The sequence below is a fragment of the Bufo bufo genome, chromosome 3, assembly GCF_905171765.1.
Source record: "Bufo bufo chromosome 3, aBufBuf1.1, whole genome shotgun sequence".
In the NCBI taxonomy this organism is placed as follows: Eukaryota; Metazoa; Chordata; class Amphibia; order Anura; family Bufonidae; genus Bufo; species Bufo bufo.
In genome coordinates this window covers 81,236,565-81,263,730 of record NC_053391.1, presented here as the reverse complement: position 1 = coordinate 81,263,730, position 27,166 = coordinate 81,236,565, and the positions used below count along the sequence as shown (strand labels likewise).

The 27,166-nt window shown below is 44.1% G+C and overlaps 1 protein-coding gene across 2 annotated transcripts in view; it reads left to right on the top strand.

Moving 5' to 3' along the window:
- PROS1 (protein S) overlaps window positions 1-27,166 on the top strand; it is a 64,986-nt gene that overhangs the window by 7,728 nt on the left and 30,092 nt on the right. For both annotated transcript variants that reach the window (XM_040423265.1, XM_040423264.1), the window contains exons 3-8: window positions 2,234-2,258; window positions 3,013-3,099; window positions 3,348-3,470; window positions 8,491-8,622; window positions 14,739-14,864; window positions 15,714-15,835. In XM_040423265.1, the coding sequence (XP_040279199.1) occupies window positions 2,234-2,258; window positions 3,013-3,099; window positions 3,348-3,470; window positions 8,491-8,622; window positions 14,739-14,864; window positions 15,714-15,835 (615 nt within the window). The remainder of the gene's footprint in view (window positions 1-2,233; window positions 2,259-3,012; window positions 3,100-3,347; window positions 3,471-8,490; window positions 8,623-14,738; window positions 14,865-15,713; window positions 15,836-27,166) is intronic.

Below are 27,166 nucleotides of genomic sequence, written 5' to 3'. Positions count from 1 at the left end.
GCCCCCAGCTCTGCCATCACAGTACTCGCATTAAGCCCTGCCAGAGGCAAGCCTTTATAAGAACCCGGGGAGAATCACAATACACTGCAATACAAAAGTATTGCAGTGAATTGTACATGTAATCAAATATCTGCATGTTCAAGTCTGCCAGGGAGACTAAAAAATGTAGCAAAAAGTTTTTAAAAAAAAATATAAAAACCCAAAATATATATAATTTGTTTTCCATATTAATCATATAAATGTTAAAATAAACATAATTCATATTGCAGCATCCAAAAATGTCAGAAATATTGCAATATGTTATTTATGCCTTACATACACCCACTGACGGAGAAATTAAAAACAGTTATGGGATGTCAAAACATGTCAACACATAGCATTTGTTTACCATTTAAGTAGTTAAAGGGGTTGTCTGGGCATTTCAGCTAAGGGTGAGTTCACATCACCATTTAGCTTTCCATTCTTCTGATCCGTGAGAAGAAGAGAAAGAGAAAAAAAAAAACAGGATCCAGTAAAAAAACTGATCCTATTGCATCAGTTAAAGGCTACTTTCACACCAGCGTTTTTGCTGGATCCGTCATGGATTAACAAAAACGCTTCCGTCATGATAATACAACCGTCTGCATCCGTTATGATTTTAAGTAACTAAATTCCTAAAATATAGACCTACAGATAAAGGTGACCCAGGGGGCAAGTGCCTAATTACTCAAACCAGGTACAGTATAAATCAAATATCACTAGATACCAAATATCACTGAATACCAGAAAATATTACCAAAACAAAACATGAAGTAAGGGACAATGGCCAAGAGGCAAAGAGACAGGGGGGGGGGGGGGGGGGTTGGGTCTTATTCTCTCCCTTTACCGACCCCACTGTAGCCTCAGCCCAGAGACAATTCCTGATCGTGGGGTGCCTAGGCCAGATGAGCCCTAACCGCCCCTACCACGTGGGACCTAAAACACATATTTTTATATGTCCCACGTGGTAGGGACGGTTAAGGCTCATCAGGCCTAGGCACGAGGATGGTGAAATCCCACTATCAGGGGTTATCTCCGGGCTGAGGCTACAGTAGGGTCAGTGTAGGGAGAGAATAAGACCCCCTCCCCCCCTCCCCTGTCTCTTTGCCATTGTCCCTTACATCATGTTTTGTTTGGTTTTGTTTTGGTAACATTTTTTGGTATTCAGTGATATTTGGTATCTAGTGATATTTGATTTGTACTGTAGCTGGTTTGATTAGTGTAGGTCTGTATTTTAGGAATTAAGTTAATTAAAATCTAATGTTTTTAGGGGTCTGTTTTTTCTTAGTAATTACTTTATTTCGTTTGGACACCATTATATATGATATCCTTATTTTGTACGCTTCTTTTTAACTATATGCATACACTCACTAAATCGTTTTGCAACCAATGTAGCAGTGCCACATATCTAAAGTGCGTCCTACTAAAGCATGGATATATACAAAAATATAGGCAAATTGTCTATTCAGATATTCTTTTTATAAATATCTAATAAATGTACAATAAATTATTGAAATTTAAACCATTGGGATACCTAATATCTAATTTTAGTGTCCAAAATGCTTCTTGCATTTGGAATTTTCTCTTCTAATCCCCACCCCATATTGGACATTTATCTCTTTCCAAACCAAAGAATTTAAAATTTTCATTCGATTTGTCATGTTCTTCAGTAAAATGTTTTGAAGGGCTACAAAATAAAAAATACAAATTGTGAAATTAAATAAAAGTGAAATAATACTATCAATAAAAACTACAGATTGCCCTGCAAAAAGTGAGCTCTTACACAGCTCCGTACATATAAATATAAAAAAGTTAGGGTGTTAGAATATGGCAATGCAAAGAACAATTTGTAATTTTCTAATTTTTTTTAAATATTAATTTACAACACAAGAAAAACTATAAAAATTAAGTTAAAAGGGCAGTTTTACCGCATAGTGAACGAAACCCATAAAACTAAGGTGGAACTGTGTTTTTTCTAATTCCATTTGGAATTTTTTTCCAGCTTCCCTTTACACCATACGCAATATTAAATGGTGCCATTAGAAAGTACAAGTTGTCCCACAAAAAACAAGCCCTTGTTCAGCTATGAGAACAGAAAAATAAAAAAAAGGTTAATGTGCTTAAAGTTAATGATTGGCTTGAATTTAATGTTCTGATCTGTAATCTGAAAGCATGTGAGTTTCATGCTATTAATTTTTTTTATTTTTTATTTTAGGAATATTTTTATCCAAAATATTTGGGTAAGTCAGGGTAAGAGTTGGGATATGTTATATATATGTTGCTCAGTTGTGGTTCGTTCAGATAGACAGATTCATGTTTGAGTCTCAAAAAATAATCTAAGATCAGTTTCACACAAGCATGATAAGGACACAATTTTGTACCTATATAATGTCTGCAAGTCCCTGCCCTACTGCAACTTCTAATGCTCATTATAGGGATCTATGAAGGGATCTCATTAGACCCACGGTCAGAGGGGAAAATGTGGCTGTACTATAGGCATAAAGAAGTGTCTGCATTACGCAACCTTAGGCTCTATTCCTACCACGTTTCTGCACTACATCACACTTTTTCTAGGAGGAAATATCGTTTTAATTTTTTTTGTTTATATGACATAAGTCTGGTTGTGTCTTATTTCTGGGAACTGATGGCCTATACAACTCCCAGTATCCTTGTGACGCATGGATCTATTACTGTAACCCAGTCCCAACTCTCTTGATTGGGGTTGAGCTGCTTTACCAACTCCATGGACCTTACTGTCTATGACTTCTGTAGTGAAGGGGCCTCATTGCTGGTTCTACTAATCAGTGACGGTCCCCAGAGGCAATCCAACACAGATCACACATTAATGGCTTATGTTAAGGATAGGTCATCAGTGCTATTTAATTCAGGACCCCTTTAATTATTTAGGTAGTTTATATTGTGCTTATAAGCATTTAACGGTTTTTCATAATTACAAGTTGAACCTATAATTTTAAACCCATTTATCTTTTATAGCTTGCATTGGAAATTATCGAGATAAAAATGACAAGATCAGTTACTTGAATTTTGATGGACCCTCTGATCTGAGATCTTGCATTACTGGTTTGTATCATATTTATTACGAGTTATTAAATGTAGTAAAATAATAAAAGCTTGTATGATCACTAAACCCCCCACTGTTTCCAGCTCCTCACCTCCGATCAGTGTTTACACGGCTGCAGTGTTAAAAGGGACATAGCCATATACGACAAATGAGCGCTGCAGCCAATCACTGCACCAGTCTATGACATGAGACGGCTGAGGCCAGTGCAGGGGAATCTCTGTACTTATATATCACATTTATTCTACAGCACTTCCGGACCAGTGTAAGCCATTACCATGTAATAAAGATGGATATAAGGAATGCAAGGATGGGAAAGGAAATTTCACCTGCATTTGTAAACCCGGATGGCAGGGAGTGCGTTGTGATGAAGGTGAGAGTAACTCTGTGTCTCAAGCTGCTTATACAGGGAGTGCAGAATTATTAGGCAAGTTGTATTTTTGAGGATTAATTTTATTATTGAACAACAACCATGTTCTCAATGAACCCAAAAAACTCATTAATATCAAAGCTGAATATTTTTGAAAGTAGTTTTTAGTTTGTTTTTAGTTTTAGCTATTTTAGGGGGATATCTGTGTGTGCAGGTGACTATTACTGTGCATAATTATTAGGCAACTTAACAAAAAACAAATATATACCCATTTCAATTATTTATTTTTACCAGTGAAACCAATATAACATCTCAACATTCACAAATATACATTTCTGACATTCAAAAACAAAACAAAAACAAATCAGTGACCAATATAGCCACCTTTCTTTGCAAGGACACTCAAAAGCCTGCCATCCATGGATTCTGTCAGTGTTTTGATCTGTTCACCATCAACATTGCGTGCAGCAGCAACCACAGCCTCCCAGACACTGTTCAGAGAGGTGTACTGTTTTCCCTCCTTGTAAATCTCACATTTGATGATGGACCACAGGTTCTCAAAGTGGTTCAGATCAGGTGAACAAGGAGGCCATGTCATTAGATTTTCTTCTTTTATACCCTTTCTTGCCAGCCACGCTGTGGAGTACTTGGACGCTTGTGATGGAGCATTGTCCTGCATGAAAATCATGTTTTTCTTGAAGGATACAGACTTCTTCCTGTACCACTGCTTGAAGAAGGTGTCTTCCAGAAACTGGCAGTAGGACTGGGAGTTGAGCTTGACTCCATCCTCAACCCGAAAAGGCCCCACAAGCTCATCTTTGATGATACCAGCCCAAACCAGTACTCTACCTCCACCTTGCTGGCGTCTGAGTCGGACTGGAGCTCTCTGCCCTTTACCAATCCAGCCACGGGCCCATCCATCTGGCCCATCAAGACTCACTCTCATTTCATCAGTCCATAAAACCTTAGAAAAATCAGTCTTGAGATATTTCTTGGCCCAGTCTTGACATTTCAGCTTGTGTGTCTTGTTCAGTGGTGGTCGTCTTTCAGCCTTTCTTACCTTGGCCATGTCTCTGAGTATTGCACACCTTGTGCTTTTGGGCACTCCAGTGATGTTGCAGCTCTGAAATATGGCCAAACTGGTGGCAAGTGGCATCTTGGCAGCTGCACGCTTGAGTTTTCTCAGTTCATGGGCAGTTATTTTGCGCCTTGGTTTTTCCACACGCTTCTTGCGACCCTGTTGACTATTTTGAATGAAACGCTTGATTGTTCGATGATCACGCTTCAGAAGCTTTGCAATTTTAAGAGTGCTGCATCCCTCTGCAAGATATCTCACTATTTTTGACTTTTCTGAGCCTGTCAAGTCCTTCTTTTGACCCATTTTGCCAAAGGAAAGGAAGTTGCCTAATAATTATGCACACCTAATATAGGGTGTTGATGTCATTATACCACAGCGCCTTCTCATTACAGAGATGCACATCACCTAATATGCTTAATTGGTAGTAGGCTTTCGAGCTTATACAGCTTGGAGTAAGACAACATGCATAAAGAGGATGATGTGGTCAAAATACTCATTTGCCTAATAATTCTGCACGCAGTGTAGATATGGCAACTATTATGTCCAGTACATAAAATAAATTCTGAGTATGTGTGAAAATGTAAGCTAAAAAAATAGGAAAAAAAGAGAAACTGAACGAAAAAATCTTATTGTGTTGTTTCTACTGTAAATTTGTCCTTTTCGAATAACTTTCAATTGAATTTGGAGACCGAGATATACAGTAAATGGCATTATGGAATACCATTTTCTAAGCTGGACTTAAAGGGATTATCCAACCTCTATAATTTCCCCCCCCAAAATGCCCCAGCCCCTCACACAGATTGTAATTACTTCACTCCCCAGCACCCGCGTCGCTTCTGATGCCCGCACGGCCGCCACTGCATCTACCCGTCACGCAGATTCAAACATCCGGCGATGGGGTAGGGGTGTTCGGTGTGGACAGACTGCTGTTCAGCCAATAGCAGGCCACGACGGGAACGAGCCTCCCTAGCATCGCGGATGACACTAGGGAGCTCTTTCCTGTCGCAGCCTGCTATTGGCTGCCCCCCATCCCCTGCAGGATGTTTTGATTCACGCAACGGGGAGATGCAGCAGCGGCTGTGCGGGCCTCAGAAGCAATGCAGGTGCCTGGGAGCCAAGTAAGTACAATCTGTGTGAGGGGCCTGGGCATTTGGGAGGGCATGATAGGGGTTGGTTAACCCCTTTAAGCTCATAATAACTGGATTATTTTTGGGACAATTATCAAGAAGAAGATTTCATAGGAATGCTCATTCCTGATAATCATGCCATCGATCAACCGAGCAGACTCTAATTTCTTAGCTGCTTTGCATATTTCATCAGCATAAAATATGCTTGGTTATTATCAGTACATCACCCTATGTAATCAAGTATGTGCTACTGCTAATTATGAGAATTTAACTTGGGAAGAACAATTGCAGTAGTAGTTGTTCCTCTCCCATTCAATTTGCACCAGCCTGTGTAATAGTCTTCTATCTCCTGGAATAGTCTCTGTGTGGCTGACAACTGATCCAAGGGGTTCAGAGACACTGGTACGGGGCACCGTGGGATCAGGAAAAACTGAAGTCAGTGAAAGGTCAAGGTCAGGGCAGGTTGAATATGAGCAATCTGATCAACAGTCCGTGGTCAGGGCAGGCAGTGAAAAGTCAATGCGGAGGTCAGACACAGGTCAAGTCAGCAGCAGAAGGTCAGAATCCAGTACATGGGTAGGAATCGGTTCACAGGCAGACAAACGAAAACAGCACACTTGTGCAGGAAATTAGCAAGCTAGACAACCTATTGCCCAGACACCCTCCCACATAGGAAGGTGTCTTAAGTTCCCAAGAGTGGCCAGCTATTTTCTGGTGTGCATTTCTGGTGTGCATTGAAATCTCTGGCCCTTAAGGACCGGGGAAGCCTTGCCGGCAGGATGCACTCTGTGCCCTGCCAGGTAGAAAGATTCAGAAGGCTTTAGCGGCTCGGCCCACTGCTTGAAATCAGAAGAAGGCTGACGGATCCGAAGCAGGGGGTGAGTAGATGGCACGCATAACCGCCTTGAGGAGTGGAGCGACGGTGGGCACAGGCTGTCATATAACAAAGCCCAAACTCAGGAAGGGGCCCAGGAGGACAAATGGATTTATTTTCAGGGTCCAGGGTGCTCCTAGTCCTAGCTTTGGTATTACTCACTGCTCCCTGTTCTTCTTCTCTGGGCTCCTGCACTGCACTAAGTCCTGGCAGCACACAGCTTCAGAACGGGGCGAAATGTGCGTAGGAGTGCACTATGACCTGATGATGTGCGACGTCAGGTCGCAGTGCAGTGCCTGCCAAGACACAGAGCTGCACGGAGATCAGAGGCACCCGCAACTGGAGAAGAGAGGTAAGTATTTTTTTTTGCTTCGGTTTGAGGACTACATTAGGGGGACTGAGGGGAGGGGCCATTGAAAAATTTGACTCCACTGGTCGCTGTTGTACAAAAAAGTCGCAAATTATGTGACTTTTTACCTCTCTGTGGTGAGAAAAGGAATGATGCATAGCAGGCGGGATGTGGCACACAATGGATACTAATGTAGAACTGCTTGGGGGTTGTAGGGTGTTTGAATCCCGCCGGTCAGATGTCCTGTACATAGGCCGTTAGTTTTAAAGGACCAGACCCTTTTAAGGTGAGAGCCATAAGGCAATTAGACATGAGGAGCAGCCTGGCAGGGTAGATGTCGAGGGCATACATTGAACAGATAAGTGTGCATGTCCAGGAGAGTATTCAGTACTTGTAGTTTAAGGGTCTTAACCTCCCACTACTTTGTGGATCGCCTCTTGTTTTTGTTACAAATAGAGCTGATTAGTCGTGTAACGAAAAAGAGAAAAAGAAACTCAGTTTTCTAGTTCTTTGTGTAGCCAGCAATGTAATTAATGGATGTTTTCAATCTTATGTGCAGGGACATGTACTCATGGACACCAAACCATCTGGCAAACATTGTCTAGGTCCCCCTCACAATTTGCTCCTTGTCAAACACACAGATTTTTATGCTTCTAATACATCCATTTCAAGAACAGACTGATCACTTTCTCACTAAGCTAATACAGAATACCTGCATCTCACCCATTGCTGACTGTTATTTACAGTCAATTCCTGGAACATGTGTCAAACATGTCCATTGGCTCCCATTTACCCAATGGAAGCCAAAAAGGTGTCCTTTCGGCCTCCATTGGACTGGTATACCTTTTTATACTTTATTTTACTGTATAGAGAAAAATCGTTAACTGCACTTTTTTATGCAGAGGCAGCCTGCAAAAACATATACAGCACGGTATACTTTTTTTTTTTTAAAGATGAATGTCTATGATGACATATAGTATCTGTTACTTCATGCTTATATAGCAGCATACGTTGGAGCTTTTTGCTGTGCCCATTCAACTCTATGGAGATTGGTTCTGTGCTAGGATTTAGAGGCTCCTGTTGTCAAAATTGCAGAGGATCTGACATGTGAGGGCCTTGCTCATAAAAGACAAATATGCCCATGCAAAGGACATTCCCTTTAGGTTCGTTGAACTATTGAACAAAACAAATGGGCGCTGCTTATCACAGCAAGCATGCTTCCAGACCCCGAATTAACCTTTCAGCCCTATATTAATTCCTCCAGAAATAAGCCCAGCAGATATGCCTGGGTTACCTTGGACTAGGGGAAAGGGATGCACTGAAGTGGGGAGGGAATGGCAAGTCCCACTACCAAATCTACCTTCCATTTCATAAAAAATCCAATCCTTTAAACCAAAATGACAAATAGGCCCCAGTAAACTAAAATTTTCTGAGGCAACCCAGCTTTACTGGATTCTTTTAGCTCGTTTTACCCATTATTTACAATATATGTATATTTTGTATATAACACGTACTATAGAGAAATATACATGTGCCTGGATCTAGGCTTGATAACCAAAATGTAAACTCTGTTGCCTTTTTTGTCTTTACTTCAGATATTAATGAATGTGAGGATCCAGAAAAAGTGAAGGGCGGCTGCAGTCAGCGATGTGTGAACATCCCTGGCAGTTATCGCTGTGCCTGTGAGGATGGATACTACCTGCTTCCCGATAAGCACACCTGTAGCGGTAAATGTTGGACATTTGTCTCATCATCACAGTCATATAGATAGAATTCTTCATTTTATTTGACAAAACAAAATCAGATTTTGCTTACTAAAACTAAAGCTGTTGTGCCAGTCCTCAGGATAGGGGATAAGTGTCTTATCGGCGGGGTTCTGACTGCTGGGACCCCTGCTGATCATTAGAACGGGGCCTGTGTTCCCCAGTTTGAATAGCCCACCGGACATGCATGTGCTCTCTCCATTCAACTGGGTGTGGCTGGAAATAGCCAAGTCCCATGAAGTTAAATGGAATGGAGTGGCAGCATGCATGCGTGTCCGCTGCCCTGATCCAACAGGAATAGAGGCCGCGTTTTCAGTACGGGCCTCAGCGCTTGGACTCTTGCTAATCAGACACTTATCCTCTCTGAACTGAAGGGAGAGCAGCCGCACATGCACAGCCAGCCTCCATTCACTACTATGGGACTTTCAAAAATAGCTGAGCGCTCTCTATTGGCCATTTTCGGATGTCCCATAGTACTGAATGGAGAGGACGCCACGCATGCGCAGTGTACTGTTTTTCATATAGAGGCTCCTTCTGCTGATAGGACTGGGTTCCAGAGGTGAGACCCGTTCCTGTCTGACATTTGTGGAATATTCTAGTGATATGCCATAAATGTTGAACTGGAAAACCCCTTAAAGAGAACCTGTCATCAACTTTATGCAGCCCGTACTAACGGCAGAATAAAGCAGAGACAGGTGAGTTGATTTCAGCGATCTGTCATTTATAAGTTGAAAGTAAGTGGTTGCCGAGAACCAACATCAGAATCATTGCAGACTGGGCCTGGAAAAGAGTCCCGGCCACCTGAGAAGTGTCACGGTTATTCATGAAGTCCTGCTCTCCTGTCCACCTGCTGATGACTGACATTCTTCTACCTAGTTTTCTCCCTTTCTCTCTAGGAGAGAACTGCCAATCATCAGCAGATGGCTGAGAGTGCAGGAGATTATGGATAACCATGACTCTTCTCAGGTAGATTTGACTCTTTTCAAGGCCTGTGCTGCAATGCTTATGATGCTGGTTCTCGGCAACCACTTACTTTTAGCTCATGAGTGAAACACCACTGAAATCAGCATTTTTGTCAGTATTTTATGCTGCCCTCATTGAGGTCTGCATAAAGTTGATGACAGGTTCCCTTTAAAATGATAGAAACATAGAATGTGTCGGCAGATAAGTACCATTTGGCCCATCTAGTCTGCCCAATATACTGAATAGAGCTCCATAATTCTGATACTCGGCTTCAAATCCACTCCATACAACTATAAAGCGAATTAATACATTTTGGACTGACTACTGCCACATTAAAGGGGGGAATCGTAGCTTACTGCATACAAATGTATTATTGAGATCCATAGAGGAAGTATAAATCCAGATGCAGCACGCTTCCACTAGCGTTAGATACTAAATATCTTACTGAGATTTTCCGGGCTACAGATACTGATGATCCCCACTAAACTGATATTGATTATAGGTCTTCAATATCTAATACCTAGAAAACCCCTTTAAAGGGGTGGCTCATTTTTGTGAGGCTTTTTTACAGACCCCAGAGCATGGCCAGACCCACGGTGGTAATCCTACTTATCTGATCCCCACCGCTGGGTTATGGCTCCATTGCTGCCCCGCAGGCCCGGCAGGTCCTGAGTCTCCCTGTGTCAACATCTAGTTTGACTCCAGGTCACGTAATGGCTTCAACCAATGACTGGCTGCAGTGAAGACATATCGCCCATGCTGTCACGTGACCTAGTGACATGACGCATCGGTGACACGTCAACGCTGTGAGTCAGTCATTGGCTGAAGCGGTCACACGACTTGGCATCAATCTGGATGTTGACACGGGTAGACCCGGGACCTGCAGAACTGGCGGGGCAGCAATGATGGACCTGGGTCCACCCCCTGGTTAGTCAGTGAGTAGTGTGAGCCTACCTAAGGAACAGTGAGGACCTACATGTACAAGCTCCTAAGTGCTAGGCCTGAGCTCAGAGAACAATTATCTCCGAGACTTCTACAGTCAAGGGGGCTACTGTATCATCAAAAGTGCTACAAAGAAAAGGAAGATCAGAAGGTCCAGAATCTACAAGGTCAAGCACTGGAGTCGGACAGCAAGTTATTGTGCATGTTTAAGGTATAGACATCTTACTGCTGTGAGAGGGAGCATTGGCAGAGTACCCTTCCACAATTGGAGACGGTTTGGCCAGCCATGTATTAAACCTGCGCCCCTCAGCCTGAGAATTTGCAGAAGCATTTAAGAAGAACCTCATTGCCTGCCTAAGGTCCTGCAGAGACACTTTAGTGAGATAAGGAGAAGGCGTACTACAACCTCCATCATTTCAGTTGTCTACTTTAGTAAAGAGAGACTTTTATTGATACCAACTGGCCTGGTTACTAATGCCATCAGCATACACCGGCCACTTCTGCACTCCTGACTTGCACCCAGATCAGCACCTAACATCAAGGGCACCTCATCTAACACCAGACAGGATCCCCAACTCCAAGGAGTGCCCCGAGAGAAGAAAGGGTGTGCCCTCCATTCACTGCAGAGCCTAGGGAGAGCCTGGGTGAGGATTGCCACTGTGAACTGTGAGTGCTACTACTAAAACCAGTATATCCACTACCACTTCCATTCTTCTTGCCTCCCCTCCGGGTCGCTGCATTTACCAGCGGAGGGGGGTGTCCTGACACACCGTGACAATGTCCAATCAGTGCCGACAGTATCAGACTGTATACGGAGACGCTGCTTTTACAAGGGGAATGGTAACACCCAGATGTCGACGTTCTCATATATTTATAAGAAGAATAACAGAGGAATCTCAAAAAGTTCTAAGAAAATTGTTGAGAGAATTGTTGTTTTATGGGCAATGCAAGCATTTAGTAAAATCAGGAGAGCTGACAGGTCCTCTTTAACAGGACCGCTTATGGAGAGATTAAAGGCTATCTGTCACTAGATTTGTACCCATGACACTGGCTGACCTGTTACATGTTTGCTTGACATCGGAAGACATCTGCGTTGGTCCCATGTTCCTATGTTCCTGCATTGCTGAGAAAAATGAAGTTTTAATATGTGAAAATGAGCCTCTAGGAGCAATGGAGGCGTTGCCATTACACTGCACTCTGATTCACAGGGATCACGTTTACAGCCCCTGGCCTTGTCATCCAAAGTGGAGCAGAGCCTCTAGGTGTAACGGCAACGCCCCCGTTGCTCCTAAAGGCTCATTTGCATATATTAAAACATCATTTCTCTTAGCAATGCCGGCACATATGAACATGGGACCAACACAGATGTCTTCAGCTGCCAAGAGCACATGTAACAGGTCAGCCAGTGTCATAGGTACAAATCTGCTGATAGATGCCCTTCAAGGTGCTGAAATACAGTGTATTCCTCTCTTTTAGAGAGCTATTCTTCTCTCACCCCTTGATGATTGTGGGGGAAGCCGCCTCTGACCATACGCCGCCTCTGACCATACACCGCCTCTGACCATACGCCGCCTCTGACCATACACCGCCTCTGCAGTGACATAATTGTCAACAGTCTCTAATTTTCACAGACACTTCCTGCAAATTTGGACTATCCTGGGATTAAAATGGGTGGGGCTTATGTTAGCCAAGACCATAAATATGCGTTCATGGGGGCACTGCGGGGGAACTGAAGCATGGCAGCCATGTAGAGGAGAGTCTCAGGTGGAGGACCACCTCTATGACACCCATACGCCCTAACAGAGCATATCAACAGGATCACCTTTGTGACACAACACCTTTAAGACTCCTTAGGGTTTTGATAAATCTACCATTTTGTTTCCCCACACTTTTAATATGAGAATGTCAGCCCTGCCTCGCGCCATGGGATGCGTTGAACACCTGCACTCGCATGCTATTCACCGCCTCTCTCTAAAACCCTGTATTCCATTTAAAGCATTGACACATTTATCTCTGCTTGGCTTCCCGAGAGGCATTTATCACTGCTAAGAACGGCTTCATAAAATAACATCTAGTCCCTAAAAAGCTAATTTTGTACGATTGAGAGAGCAGGTCCTGTGTGATTAAGAACCCAATCCATATCTGGGAGTCTCCGCCGTCTTCTAGAGCCTCCACGAGAAGCACATTCAGTACTACATCACTGTAATCAATTGATGTTCATGGCTGAGAATTGGAGAGAAGACACCACAAACAGCCCCACATAAATCTTACAACGTGCTCTTCCCGTCCCCTGACAGCAAGAAGACTTCATCCAGCGTTCGCTTCATCAGAATATGTTCTGTTCATCTATTTTCCAGTGTCCCCAGACAGTCCACAATACCGTTTTGTCTTTTTACGATGTATCATGTGGGCTAGCGGCTTCATATATATATAAAAGACGACAGTTAAAGGGGTTGTCCCATCTTGTACATTGTGGGGCATATCGCTAGGATATGCCTCCAATGTCTGATAGGTGCAGGTCCCACCTCTGGGACCCACACCTATCCTTTGAACAGAGCCTGCAAAGTGCAAGAGGGTGCACCGCGCATGCGCAACCGCCCTACCTTTATTTCTATAAGAGTGCCGAAAATAACTGAGCAGTGCGCTCGACTATTTTCAGAAGTCCCATTGAAATGAAAGGAAACCGCACAGTGCAAGCACAGCAGCTACTACATTCACTTCTATGGGGCTTATGGACTCGGCTATTCTCGGTAGTTCCATAGAAATGAATGGAGGATGGCGGCGCATGTACGGCCCATCCTCCGCCACTTTGCAGGCTCAGTTTTAAGAATAGGTGCGGGTCTCAGAGGTGGGACCTGCATCTGTTAGACATTGGGGGCATATCAGCGGCCGGCTGGACAACGTCTTTATAGATATTTACATTTCCCTAATTTCTGATTGTATATCCAGAAAGAAACCCAACCCATTATGTGGATGCTCCCTCGTAACGCCAGGATATGTTCCCCTAGTACATTTCAGATTTCCTCTGAGACATGCTAATTTTATTTAGAAGTATCACAGAGTATCTGGCTGTCGGGATCCCCGGCAATCAGCTTAATCTAAGGAAGATCCTGGCAACAAGTGCTTAAAAGGGTTGTCTCACCAAAATATTTCTACAGTTTTCAATCCAGTACCTGGATCTAAATACTTTTTTTAAATTGCATGTGCTTAAAAATTTAGCATAGCCACTGAGTTATTCAATAAAATGTATCTGTATAGCGCCACCTGCTCTTTGTTATATTTCTTATTTCTTTGACCTGCTCACTGAGAAGGTCGCACATGCTCAGTTTCATCCTTCAACTGACTCCTGAGCTGTGATAGGGAGAGCTGAGACACGCCTCCTGAGCTGTGATAGGGAGAGCTGAGACACGCCCCTTGAGCTGCAGCAGAAGAGAGCTGAGACACGCCCCCTGAGCTGTGATAGGGAGAGCTGAGACACGCCTCCTTAGCTTCAGCAGAAGAGAGCTGCCAGCTTGATATGTCTAGCAGAGCAATGAATGGGTTGATCTCTGGTTCCATGTGAGGTACAGGGCTGGTTCTCGCTTAGTTAGAAAGAGACGGTCATGTACTATATGATGATTCATCTTCATTTTTTACATACATCATGGGACCACCCCTTTAATCTCCTGTAGCGCCACCATAGGGGAAATTAAGTATTGCATTTGGTCACCGAAATCAGTGATAGATGTGGTCCTTCTCTGCTCTGGCTAATTGATGAAGGTCCTCTATTAACTGAAAATGAACTAATATTGTATTTAAAAATGTATATTCAAAATCAGACAACCCAAGAGAATCTGTGAGAGTCCTGATTACCCCACCCTCATACAATGATTAACAGCCATTCCCGTATCAGTATGTGTACACAGGAGGCGGTGGGGGCGGGGCAAGCAGGACTCTCATTCCTTCTCCTAGGAGTCCTGTCAGGATTTCCTCTACTTTTACTCAGAAATCGTGATCCAAATCATATAAACCTGTATATCCCAGAGCTCAGCTTCTCTCCCTCTTTCATACCCTGCTCTCAGGTCATCAGAAATCACTCGATACGTTCACTTTAAGCACAAATAACTCCATCTTTTGCCATTTCACATTTCTATATCAGTTCTGTTTTACATGTAAGATGTTTTTATCTTAAATAGATAGAGATGAATGTGAGTTCAGCCCAGTAATCTGCGGAGGGGCACAATGCAGAAATACACCAGGAAAGTATGAATGTGAGTGTGAGGCTGGATATCGGTTTAACACATCATCGAAGGTTTGTGAAGGTAAGTAATGCTCTATGGGCTATTTATTTGCCGAATGTTGCAATGTAGGAAGGTACTAATATACGGGCACCTCAGGCCAGAGGAGGCTTTTCAATGTTTTACTTATGTGACTAGGTAAATCTGCATCATGTTTAACTGTGCGTAGGGAACTTGACAGATGCACGTGGCAATCATCTATGTGCGTTTGGACCAAAGGCAGGCACAAAAAGAGTAAGGCGCGAGATCTGGGAGGCAGAGGAGGAGGTAACAATAGGAAATAGTGGCGGGCCAGAGGGATGAAGGAGGTGTGTTTTTCTGGGCACATCGCTGAGCACTTGCAGCAGTAACACCGCCCCTGGACACTTGCCGAACCTCATTAGCATAAGTTTAAAAAGCCTATTTTTCTATATCTCGGCGAGGGACAGCACAAATAAAGGTACTATTGTAATGAGGGCAAAGGAGTCTATAACCTGATCTGAGAGGTCTAAAAGGCTTAGATTAGGTGACAGACTCCCTTTAAGCTGGCCATACACATTAGATAGCTGTTGGCCAAATGCTCGTAGAACCAACAGTTATCTATCCAACCTTCCCATACACATGCAAGCTGGGTTCGGCACAGCATGCATGTGCCCTTAACCGGTAGAATAGCGAAGACCACTATCAAACACCTCTGGCTGGAGCTTATCTCCCCAAGAATAACAGGATCGGACTGTTGAAATCTCCCCAATCGTTACCTTCCCTGCCGACAGAAGAGAGTCAGGGGGGGCACCCATACACATTAGATCATTCGGGCCAGCATGTGTCTAATGTCTATTGCTAGTTTTTAGACCTGGTCCAGCCCGAGATCACAGCTTGTCATTTGTTTTATAGATGTAGATGAATGCGCAGATGATATTTGCAGTCAAGTATGTGTTAATACTCCCGGAAGTTACAAATGCTACTGCGAAGGAAGAAAGAAGTTAAAGCTTGCTGAGGACAAAAAGTCATGTGAAGTGAGTGGACTCCACTGATGTATTCATTTGTACATAAGCAAAAACAAGCACAATGCAACAGTACTGTACAAACATATTATATATGGAGTAATACTATAGTCACTGTATGAAATCAATATAAAGTACTTACAAAATATGTTTTAATCAAAATCATTAGTGCCCATCCACCACGGCAAGGTGACCTCTTTCAGATGGGACCCTACTCTATATGATGGTGGCTGTTTGTGCCAACCAGCCTGTTAATTCAGGGAGGGCATGCTCCACATGTATACTGAACCTGCTCTATATGCTACCTCTCTCTGTGTGCCAGTCAGCCTCAAGTGAATTCAGGGAGAGAAGACTACAGCTATGTATACCGCTTAAAAATCCTTCATTTGTGCGTAATTTGTAAGACAACCCAAACAAATAGACATGTCTGTCATATGCCCATTTTCTTAAAACATAGCAGTTCTTTAAAAGGTTGTCTGGTTTAGGGAGCCCTTTTCCATCTGTCCATTAGAGAATCTAATATATGGTAGTCCGCTGCTCAGAAACCCTATGTTAGTAATCACTTTTAGCATGGCTCCTGGTATTGGGAAGCATTAGGGGAACATTCAAATCAGGGCTGGCAGGAAACCATTTTTTAACATTTCCATTCAATACAATGAACACAATTGGGTTCTCATTAAAGTGATTGTCTTATTGCCTCAGATCTGGCTCTTAAAACCCTTAAAAGTTTGTAATTTAAAAGAATGGACACGCTGGATCCACCAGATCGGGAGCCATTCTAAACTGGATCATATTGCAGCATCCTCCCTGGATTTCTACATGCCCTCTCTAATATCGTATTGGTAGGATTTGTTTTAATGACACAACCCTTTCAGATGACAAACAGAGAGTTTAGCAGATAACTGGGTTCATATTTAACAAGCCTGGCAGATCTACAATGTTTCCAATGACACTAAACTCAACTAATCCTTGACGAGAGTGATAATATACTGCTGCATGGTGAATGAGGCAGATGTAGAATATCGGAGACCAAAAAAAAATCAAGGAGGGTAGTAGAAGCAATAATATTGTAAAGGTATGCAATATGCATACATCTTAGATAGCTGCCTCTTATTCCTTCTGACTTCCCCATATGCATATTCACTTGACTTGGCTAGTGTGTGTGTTGTCAGTAGGGCAAGGAGAAAAGGCCATTAGCAGACAACTCTGGCAATAAGTTCTCTCCTATTCACACTGCCGTATCCGTTTTTTGCAGACCACAAATTGTGGATCCGCAAAACATTCATACTGGCTGTGTGCTTTCCGCATTTTGAAGATCGGAAAGTCCTTCCCTATGACAGAATCCCCTATTCTTGTCCACAAAAACGGTCTAGAATAGGACATGCCCTATCTTGCCCTATGTGGATAGCGCACGGTGTCCACATATTTTGTGGCCCCATTCAAATGAATAGGTCCGCATCCAATCTACAAAATCACTGAACGGATGCGGACAGAAAAATACAGTTGTGTGAACGGGCCCTAAAATAAAGGATTGGATGTGTTGAAAGCCAACATTCCCAATTCTTCTTATCCTTGACATTTGCTGTCATGGGAGGGTCAGGACCCACACCTTCCCTATGCACATTTTCCAGTCCCTGCCAAAATCTGTGGGTTCAGCTGATGTTCATCTAATGTATATGCCCCTGGTAATGCCAAGAAAAGAGCCGCTAAGTCATTCACTGGCTGAGGTGGGTCACTGCTGACATTAGTGATTAGCTGGGTGGACTGTTCATGAGGGCAGCAGCAAGGGGTTGGTGGAGGTGATACTGATTTCTTATTTCTAACATTTCTTTTTTTAGTTCTCCCTGAAAAAGTCTTTATAAAGGGGTTTTCCGAGCCTGGAAATGCCCCTTGCCCATATGCCCTGGCTCCTCACACTGATTCTACTTACCTATCTCCTCAGTATTGCGGCACTGCTGTTCCCCGCACGGCCGCCACTACTTCTCCCCATATGCGGATGAAAACATCCGGTGTCGGTGGAGGAGCAGTCAATGGCAGGTGGTGACGGGGACAAGCCTCCCTAGCATTGTGGGTGACGCTAGGGAGGCTCGTCCCCGTCACCGAATGCCATTGTCAGCCATTGTCAGCCACTCCGTAGTGCTTCCGAGGGGTCCCGTTCCGTGCGGCCGTTCCGCAATTCCGGATTTGCGGACCCATTGAAGTGAATGGGTCCGCATCCGTGATGCGGAATGCACACGGAACTGTGGCCGTGTATTGCGGCCCGCAATACGGCCACGGATCACACACGTTCGTGTGAACTAGGCCTAAATCTTCAACTGTCACCACCAGCCATATGTTCTGTTAGAAGCTGTGGTAATTACAGGGAGAGAGCTGCAGCAGAAAGGACATGCCCCCGGAGCTGCCAGGCTGAAGAGAATCTAGCAGAACAAATGGAGATCTCTGGATCCATGTGAGGTACATGGCTGGTTCTAGCTTTGTTAGAGAGAGACTGGCATGTACTAGATGATGTCTGATTTACATCAATCATGGGATCACCCCTTTGAACCTTATCCTGCTTGATGCCCTTTATACATAAATGTTCTACCATGTATCATGACTGATCTGTGTAATAGGCTTGCCCGCTTTCCACCTGCGAAAAACATGACAACTTCGACAGGCAGATGGAAGGGGCTAATAACCCTCACCCTCCTCGCCGCCTGATGAGTGGCTCTCTCATCCATCATTACCTATCGGATCATCTCTTTGCCAACAAACCAGATTTCATCCCATCCATTCATCCCTTCCGTTCTTGGACGGAGAAGCAAATTAGCAGCATCATTTCCAGAGTAATGGCGCCGAGTAGCAGGGGTCGTTGACCGCATGATGACAGTTGTCACTTATTGAGGTCTTTATGAGGTATTGCATCTATTCATCTTGGTAGAAATCCCGGTTACAGGTGTTATTTTCTGCTACAACCGGTCGCCGAGGGGGAGCCTAATGTGCTGGAGTCTCTTATCGACTCCCCGTGAGCCTCGGGCTGTAGGCTTCTCCGTCCGTTTTATCGCAGGCGGTTCATACACGCGATGATCCACGCTCTCCATTCTATTTCCGTTATTACAATACTTCCTAATGTGTCGGCATTATTATTTTTAAGGAAATCTTTTCTATCTTTATTTTTCCCCTGGTCTAGTTATTCTCTGCTGCTTTTGTGTTAAGAATGCTTCAGGAACTTGGCACATTTCGAGAGTGACTTGGCAGACAATGGGCACCTAGCAGGCTCCAATATTGTATAATTCCTTCTAAGCCCTGGCATTGAGGCTGGAACGTGCCGGCATCTCGGATCATGATTAAGCCGCTGAAAGCTCCTGGGGTATAGCTTGCAACAACAAAAAAAAATAAGTATTCCAACGACCTAGCTTAAGTTTCTATGAATAACAGTGTTTAACATTGCTTCCACGCTGATCAGCCCTTAACTAATGATACGTTATAGCTGCCCTGAATGTGCTCTGGAACGGGAAGGTGGTGCAATCTAGTGATACTTACTAAACTGCAGAGAAAAACATATGGTTCACACATCCACCTGCCATGCATTGATCTATTGCTTCTCAGCGTCTTATATAAACTGCGACGCTGTAATAGTTACGCATAGAGGCCAATATGAAAGGCAATCTGTCACCACCCACGGCACTGGAGATCTGCTGTCCAGAACAATGTTCACTATCCCCCCCAAATTTGTTTTTATAAATATATTTTTTTTTTATACGCACTGATAGAGCTGACATATTCTGCAGCACTTTACAGACATTATCATCAAGCTGTCCCCAATGGGGCTGACAATCTAAGTTCCCTGTCAGTATGTCTGTGGGGTGTGGAAGGAAACCCATGCAAGCACAGGGAGGACATGACTCCATGCAGATGTTGTCCTTGGTTGGATTTGAACTTAGGACCCCATAAGTGAGATTCAAAAGAGCCTAACAGCCGGTTCAGACCTGAGCGTTTTACAGCGCGTTCAACAAGGAGAAACCAATGCTTCCCTATCGGCATGGTTCTCACCTGGGCGTTTTGCAGCGCGTACGATCACGCTGTAAAACGCCCGACGCCCCAAGAAGTTCAGGAGCTTCTTTGGGGCGTAGTGTCGCGCGTTCCCGAACATAGACTTCCGGGAACGCGCGACAATGGGCGTTCGCTTGTGTCCGCCGTGCGATTGTAAATGCCCCCGTACAATCGCGCATACAGAGCGTACGTTCAGTACGCTCTGGTGTGAACTCGCCGTAAGGCCCCTTTGACACAGGCGAGTTTTCCGTGCGGGTGCAATGCGTGAGGTGAACGCATTGCACCCGCACTAATTCCGAACCCATTCATTTCTATGGGGCTGTGCACATGAGCGGTGATTTTCACGCATCACTTGTGCGTTGTGTAAAAAAAATCGCAGCATGCTCTATATTGTGCGTTTTTCAAGCAACGCAGACCCCATAGAAGTGAATGGGGATGCGTGAAAATCGCAAGCATCCGCAAGCAAGTGCGGATGCGGTGCGATTTTCACGCATGGTTGCTAGGTGACGATCGGGATGGGGACCCGATATTTATTATTTTCCCTTATAACATGGTTATAAGGGAAAATAATAGCATTCTTAATACAGAATGCTTACTAAAATGTCCATTGAGGTGTTAAAAATAATAAACAAATTTAACTCACCCCATCCACTTGGTCGCGTAGCGGATCTTCTCTTCTTTCTTCAGGACCTGGCTAAAGGACCTTTGACGTCACTGCGCTCATGACATGATCCATCACATGGTCCATCACCATGGTGATGGACCATGTGATGGATCATGTGATGAGCGCAGTGACGTCATCAAAGGTCCTTTTCCTCCCAGGTCCTGAAAGAAGAAGAAAGAAGAAAAGCCGGGCTGCGTGAACAAGTGGATGAGATGAGTTTAATATATATATTTTTTTTTTTAACCCCTCCATCCCTAATTTACTTAGCATTTGGTATTAAGAATGCTATTATTTTCCCTTATAACCATGTTATAAGGGCAAATAATAAAATCTATACAACACTGATACCAAACCAGAACTTCTGTGAAGAAGTCCGGGTTCGGGTCTGGGTACCAAACATGACGATTTTTCTCACGCGCGTGCAAAATGCATTAAAACACTTTGCACTCGCGCGGAAAAATCGTGCATGTTCCCGCAACGCACCCGCATCTTTTCCCGCAACGCCCGTGTGAACCCAGCCTAAAGGGCTGTACTTAAAGAGGACCTGTCACCACTTCTGACCTGCCTGTTTTAATGCTTCATGCATTCTCCAAGTAATAACAATTCTGGAGCATCTATTCTTATGTCTCTACTGTTGGGCCATTCCTTTATTATTTCTACTAGAAGTTATGAATGTATTGCTAGCAGTCTGCAGTAAGGGTACAGAGGGGGGTAACCAGTTGGGGAGGGTGTACCTGCACAGACTGAAAATGGCAGCACTGATTGGATAGAGTGAGACTGTGCAGCTACACCCCCCCCCCCCCCCCCAACTTGTTACCTCCCCTCTGTACCCTTAATGCAGACTGTTGGCAATTAATTCACAACTTCTAGCAGGAATAATAAAGGAATGGTACAACATCGAGCCATAAGAATAGTTGCTCCAGAATTGTTATTACATGGGAAATGCATAAGGCTATAAAAACAGGCAGGTCAGAAGTGGTGAAAGGTCCTCTTTAACTATGCCGGAGCCCATCAGCACCCATCAGCAGTGAGCCTGCTCCTCCCCACCTCTTCTTCTCTCTATCTCCTAGATGTGGCGACATCATCTCCTAGCTGTGGCGACGCCCATTGTGGCGCATGCGCAGTTCACTGAAAGGGAGTCTGTCAACAACTGTTCATGTTTTGCACTGCTTCTATTGCGTTCTTGCACACACACACAAAACGGTACGACTGCAAAGACGAGGTTATAATGGCATGCAAATGAGGGCTCGCAAGTGCCCAGGGGCAACGTTCTTGCTGTAAGTGCCAAAGCCTCTCGGCGTTTTGCGCGCCTAACTCCTCCCCAGTGTATAGTCTGACCAGCTCTTGATGTGCCTGCACAGTTCACCTCCGGGCCCAGGCATGGGCACTGTGATAACCACTGAGGGCATCGGCTTAGTTTCCAGCAGTGCGTATGCGCCAGCTACTGGCATGAAAATGGGCAAAAACTGAAGAGGCGGAGTGGGAGGAGACAGTAGCAAGCTGCAGCAATCTGAGTGCGCATGCCCAGGCCCGGCAGTAAAATGTGGACGCACAGGATCTCAGGTACTGGAGAGGATGATGTAATATCATGAAAGGGTTGGCCAGACTATACACTGGGGCAGGGGCGGATTCGCCATAGACCTTCCCGGTGGGCCGATGCCCAAGGGGCCGTCTGAGCCCTCCTCCCAGACGGCTACTGGAAGCTTTTGGGAATGTATTTTGTGCTGATGGGGGCAGTATTTTGTGAGGGACTGTGGTATTTGGCTCTATTGGGGTGGTATAATCTGACACAATATGTTATTGTTGGCTCTGCCTTCCATCAATTTGGACCCGACTACAAAACGGGGCCACTTTTAGTATTTTTTCCAGAGCCACTTTAAGTTCCCAGTCTGCCCCTGCACTGGGGAGGAGTTAGGCACGCAAAATGCTGAGGACCTGGGCACTTACAGCAAGAACGCTGCCCCATGGCACTTGTGAGCCCTCATTCGCATACCATTATAACCTCGTTTTTGTAGCTTTATAGAATAGGACCAAAACAAGAAAGGTACAGTTATTATCGTGTGTGTGTGTGTGTGTGCAAGAACACAACAGAAGCAGTGTAAAACATGAAAAGTTGCACTACCACTAAAAATGTGTATTCTCTGACCTGTTAGAAAGGTGCATGATGTAATATTCTTATCAGAGACTGTATTTGTGAGTAATAACCTCCCTTCTGATCCTCAGCTGTGTCATGTGACCAGCACTCTGATCTGACCAGCACTTGCAGAACTCTAGCATAAATCTGGTGCATGATTTACGATACTCCCAATTTACAAAAGTCTATGTACCAGAATAGTAAATGTGTCTAATAATAAGACTGTGATTCATATTAGTGTAAAGAGTGACACTATTAGTAAATCTACCCCAGTGTTAAACCTAACACTTTTGTCTAGAAATGTTACTCCAGTTTTTTCCTCCAACCCGCTACTGGAGTGAGTTTGCAACGGATTTTGTGACTTTTAAAAAATGCTGTAGTGATAAATCTGGAGAGAAACGTATTAATATAGCTAACCACACTCCCTTTCCCACCCACTTTTCAAAACTGTAGCAAGCGGTGTAAAAATGCAAAAAGTTGCTTCCTCAAAAAGTCTCAAAAGTTTTTAACTTTGAAAGTCAGAATCTGGAGTGCAGGGCTCAATAAAATCCTTCCATTGACTAAAACATACATGTCTGCAAGCTCCCCCTAGTGGCAAGAATTCTATTATTCCCCAATTCAAAAATCGAATCCCTTTGTAAGTTGCGCTGTGGTGCCTTATGATTTCTGTGTACATACCTGCACAGTTCCACCGCTGCTTTATACAGTAGTTGTCTTCTAAGGTTGGGCAGTTCTTCTGCCTGATAATTTGGAATACCTAGATGCAGTAGGTGTACCTAAGGCTCAGGGGGAAAGAGAGCTGGGCAGCTTCTGGCAGCCACAGCTAGGAGGAGCTCAGTGCTGAGAAATTTGTACAGCTTCCATTGACAGCAATGATAACTATACATTCCTATGTACTGAGCTCCCCCTAGTGCAGGCTGCAGGCAGCCAGTTTTATAATATAGTGTATGAAAGGAAGCAGGAGATTTATTAGTGTCTTTTTGCCAGTTGTCTGGTGTAAATACATTGAATAAAAATCTAGGGGCACATTTATTAAGACCCAGTTATGTAGAGGCGTCGGCTTCCGAGCTGTCTTACATTTACACCATTTTCTACGCCTAAACCAGGTGTACAAAATGGTAAATGAGACGGGTCTGCCACCGTCCACGTCTCGCCCACTTTTTTAAACCCGGTGTGAGCGGAGGAAAGTTGCAGATTGCGGAGCAAAGGACCTTTGCACTGCAGTCTGTGCCAAAAATACGCCTAATATAGGTGTATTTCTGTTTAACTAATGACCCCCATAGTGTTTAGATTAAGCGCCATATTTCTGACTAACCTGTTCCCCTTTTTCCGACATAAAAGTTGGATAAAGTGGTGACACAGAAGGTCCATTTTTATTACAATTTTTTTAATTAAAAATGTCTTCCACTTAATAAAAAAAAATTGTAAAACTGTCAGAAATCACACTTTGCATTCCACGTTGCCAGGGTGTGTTTGACATGTGTACTGGGAAACTGGTTGGTGCGGGGGGACGCCTATACTCATTTTTACTGTGGGGCCTGATGCTCCCCTGAGTCGTTGCCATTCTTTGGTTTGCGGGTTGAACAGCCAATACTTGAGGACTGCCGTATGCAGATAGATCCCTAATGCGGGATACATTCTTCCATATCGGGAATGACCCCTACATGATGACAGATCCCCCGTGCGACATCTAGTTACTATCTTCAGGATTTAAAAACTGTAGGATAATAGGTTGAAATAGATAGGATTTTCTTATTTTTCCAACTTTTCTGTGTTACTGTGTGCAACTTACATAAAGTAAGATGATGGCCTGTCTGCACTTGGCGAGGCCTTGCAGAATAATCATACTGTTATGTGCCATCAATTAGATCCTGGCACTGCCACCGTCACTTCATAAAAACAGCCGCGCAGAAAAATAAGGTAATAAAGTCCAGTGAAATGACTCTCTCAGTGTCTTCGTCAGTTGAAAATGACCCGCTGTTTCCTTCCAGGCACATCCAGGAACCATGTTGATAGATATATTATACCCGTCTGCTAATAACGGTACAAAATAATAGATAACCTGGCTTCTTCATACCAATTCCATGACAGTATCTGAAAATGCATCTCATCAGTTTATTGTGTACTTGTTAAATGATGATAGCCATATTCTAATTAGTACTGAAAAATATGACATCAGACAGAGCTTTAATTTCCTGTTGATTTAAGCTGCAAGAAAATTTACGCTTTGTAATAAAAATTCAGGAAAGGCTCAACAGCGCCATCTCCTGGATATATCATTCAGTTTCATTGTTTTACTTGAGATGGGAGTGTAAAATTCTGAACTCAAATTATTGGGAAGTAAAACTTCAGCACATCATAAATATTGTTATATCAATGTTGATTTTCCGTAGTATGTAAATCCACAAAAGTTATACCATAAAAGAAAAATTCACAACGTGTTACATCAACACAAAACAATAAAGGCTTGCCCGGCTAGGCACTCACTATACAGGGGTCTCCCTAACTCACCTCTAGGTCAGTGTTCACACTGTGGTATTCTGCTTCGGTCAGGCAGCCTCCTAGCTGTGACCAATGCAACCCACCAGTCCTCCTGGTGGAAGCAGCGAAATACCTTGGGGGGGGGATGTGGTCCAGCAGTCCTCCTGACTCTGACCGTGCAACACCCCTCTTCTTAAGGTGTCGCTGGGTCCCCCCAAACTCAGGATTCCTCAGCCTTCTAGCCCCCCACACAAGTCCTCTGCAGGTCTGTTCCCTGGGGGCCTAAGGCTAGGGCTACACTACGACATGTGTCGTGCAACAATTTTTATAATGATAGTCTATGGTGTCGCACTGCGACATGCGACATACTACAACACGACAGTAGCAAAAAATCCATCCAAGATGGATTTTTCTGCGACTGTCGCGTAGCAGTTGCAGCATCTCGCATGTCGCAGTGCGACACCATAGACTATCATTATAAAAATCGTTGCGCGACATTGGTGCGACAAAATGTTGCGCGACACATGTGGCAGTGTAGTTGTGCCCTATGTGTCGCGCGACACATGTCGTCGTATAGACCTAGACTTACTATTGATGACCTATCCTCAGGATAGGTCATCAATATGAGATCGGCGGGGGTCTGACACCCGGAGCCCCCGGCGATCAACTGTATGAGGAGACTGCGCACAGTGCACATGCGCCGTCTCCCGTCTCTCTTCCTGTCCGCTGTTGTCTGGCAAAGATCGTAGACCCCAGCAGCGGACAGGAAGAGAAATGATCGGCAGGTGCCCCGCCGACCTGATATTGATGACCTATCCTGAGAATAGGTCATCAATAATAAAAGCCCAGAGAACCCCTTTAAGGCTACTGCTCTAAGATCTTATCTATATCTGTATAGATCATACGACTATATGGATGTAGCGTCTGCACTTTCCAAAATGCCAAAAAACAACTTCTCCGATTCCCAGTCCCTGTACTAATAACATTTCTCTCCTCCTGCACGAGTGACTCAGGCTATGCATGCGACCAAACCACCCTGGTCCTGCTGCATCCATCATGTAACTGCTTCCCCGAGCCATGCTGTGCTAGTCCTCATGTAACCGTGTACAATTATATGCATGAGCTGGGAATCATGGCTTTTGCTCCGTTCATCTCAATTTTTCAAACCTCATAAATGTCAAAGTAATATGGGCTTATCTAAATGCGCCCAGCAGTGGACCCTGCAGTGGGTAATTCTGCCATATTGTTTGGGAGGATGTCCGCTGTGGTTAGAAGCACTTTACTCAGCGATGCGTGCCCCTTCCTGACATGGCTATTCATGAATTATCGGCACATCGCCATTAGTAGTAGACAGTTACTGGCCTCTCTCACACGAGGGTATTTGCAATCTGTCTGTATTCCGTCTCTGGAATATACACTGGTTCAGTATTGCTTCAGTAATTCATCCGGATTTGCATGCATGTTCCTTGCTTCCTGCACTTTTAATGCGCTCCCATAGCCTTGGAAGCAAATAAACCCAAAACTCGTACATGCTGCGACTTTCAAATATTGTTGGAAAAGATACGCGGGAAAAGACTGAGTATAACGTGTTGTGTATTGATATAAATCTCTACTCATTCTGGGTTTAGGAGTCCAGGGGGCGGTCTTATCAGTGATTGACAGCTATAGTATCCCTGTATACACACTTACACAGGGAAGGCTGTCGATCACTGGTAGGATCACTCACTCAATGAGCAGGGATTTACAGCCACCTCAGGCTACTTTCACACTTGCGTTGTTGTTTTCCAGTATTGAGATCCAGCAGAGGATCTCAGTGCCGGAAAAAACATTTCCGTTTGGTCCTCATGCAATCTGAATGGAAAGAGATTCGTTCAGGATGCATAAGGATGTCTTCCGTTCTGGCATCATTCCGTTTTATGACCGGACACAAAACCGCTGCTAGCTGTGGCTTTGTGTCCGGCCATAAAAACAGATCCGGCACTGAAACAATGTAAGTGAATGGTGACGGATCCGTTTATTTTAGGAGCCTAAA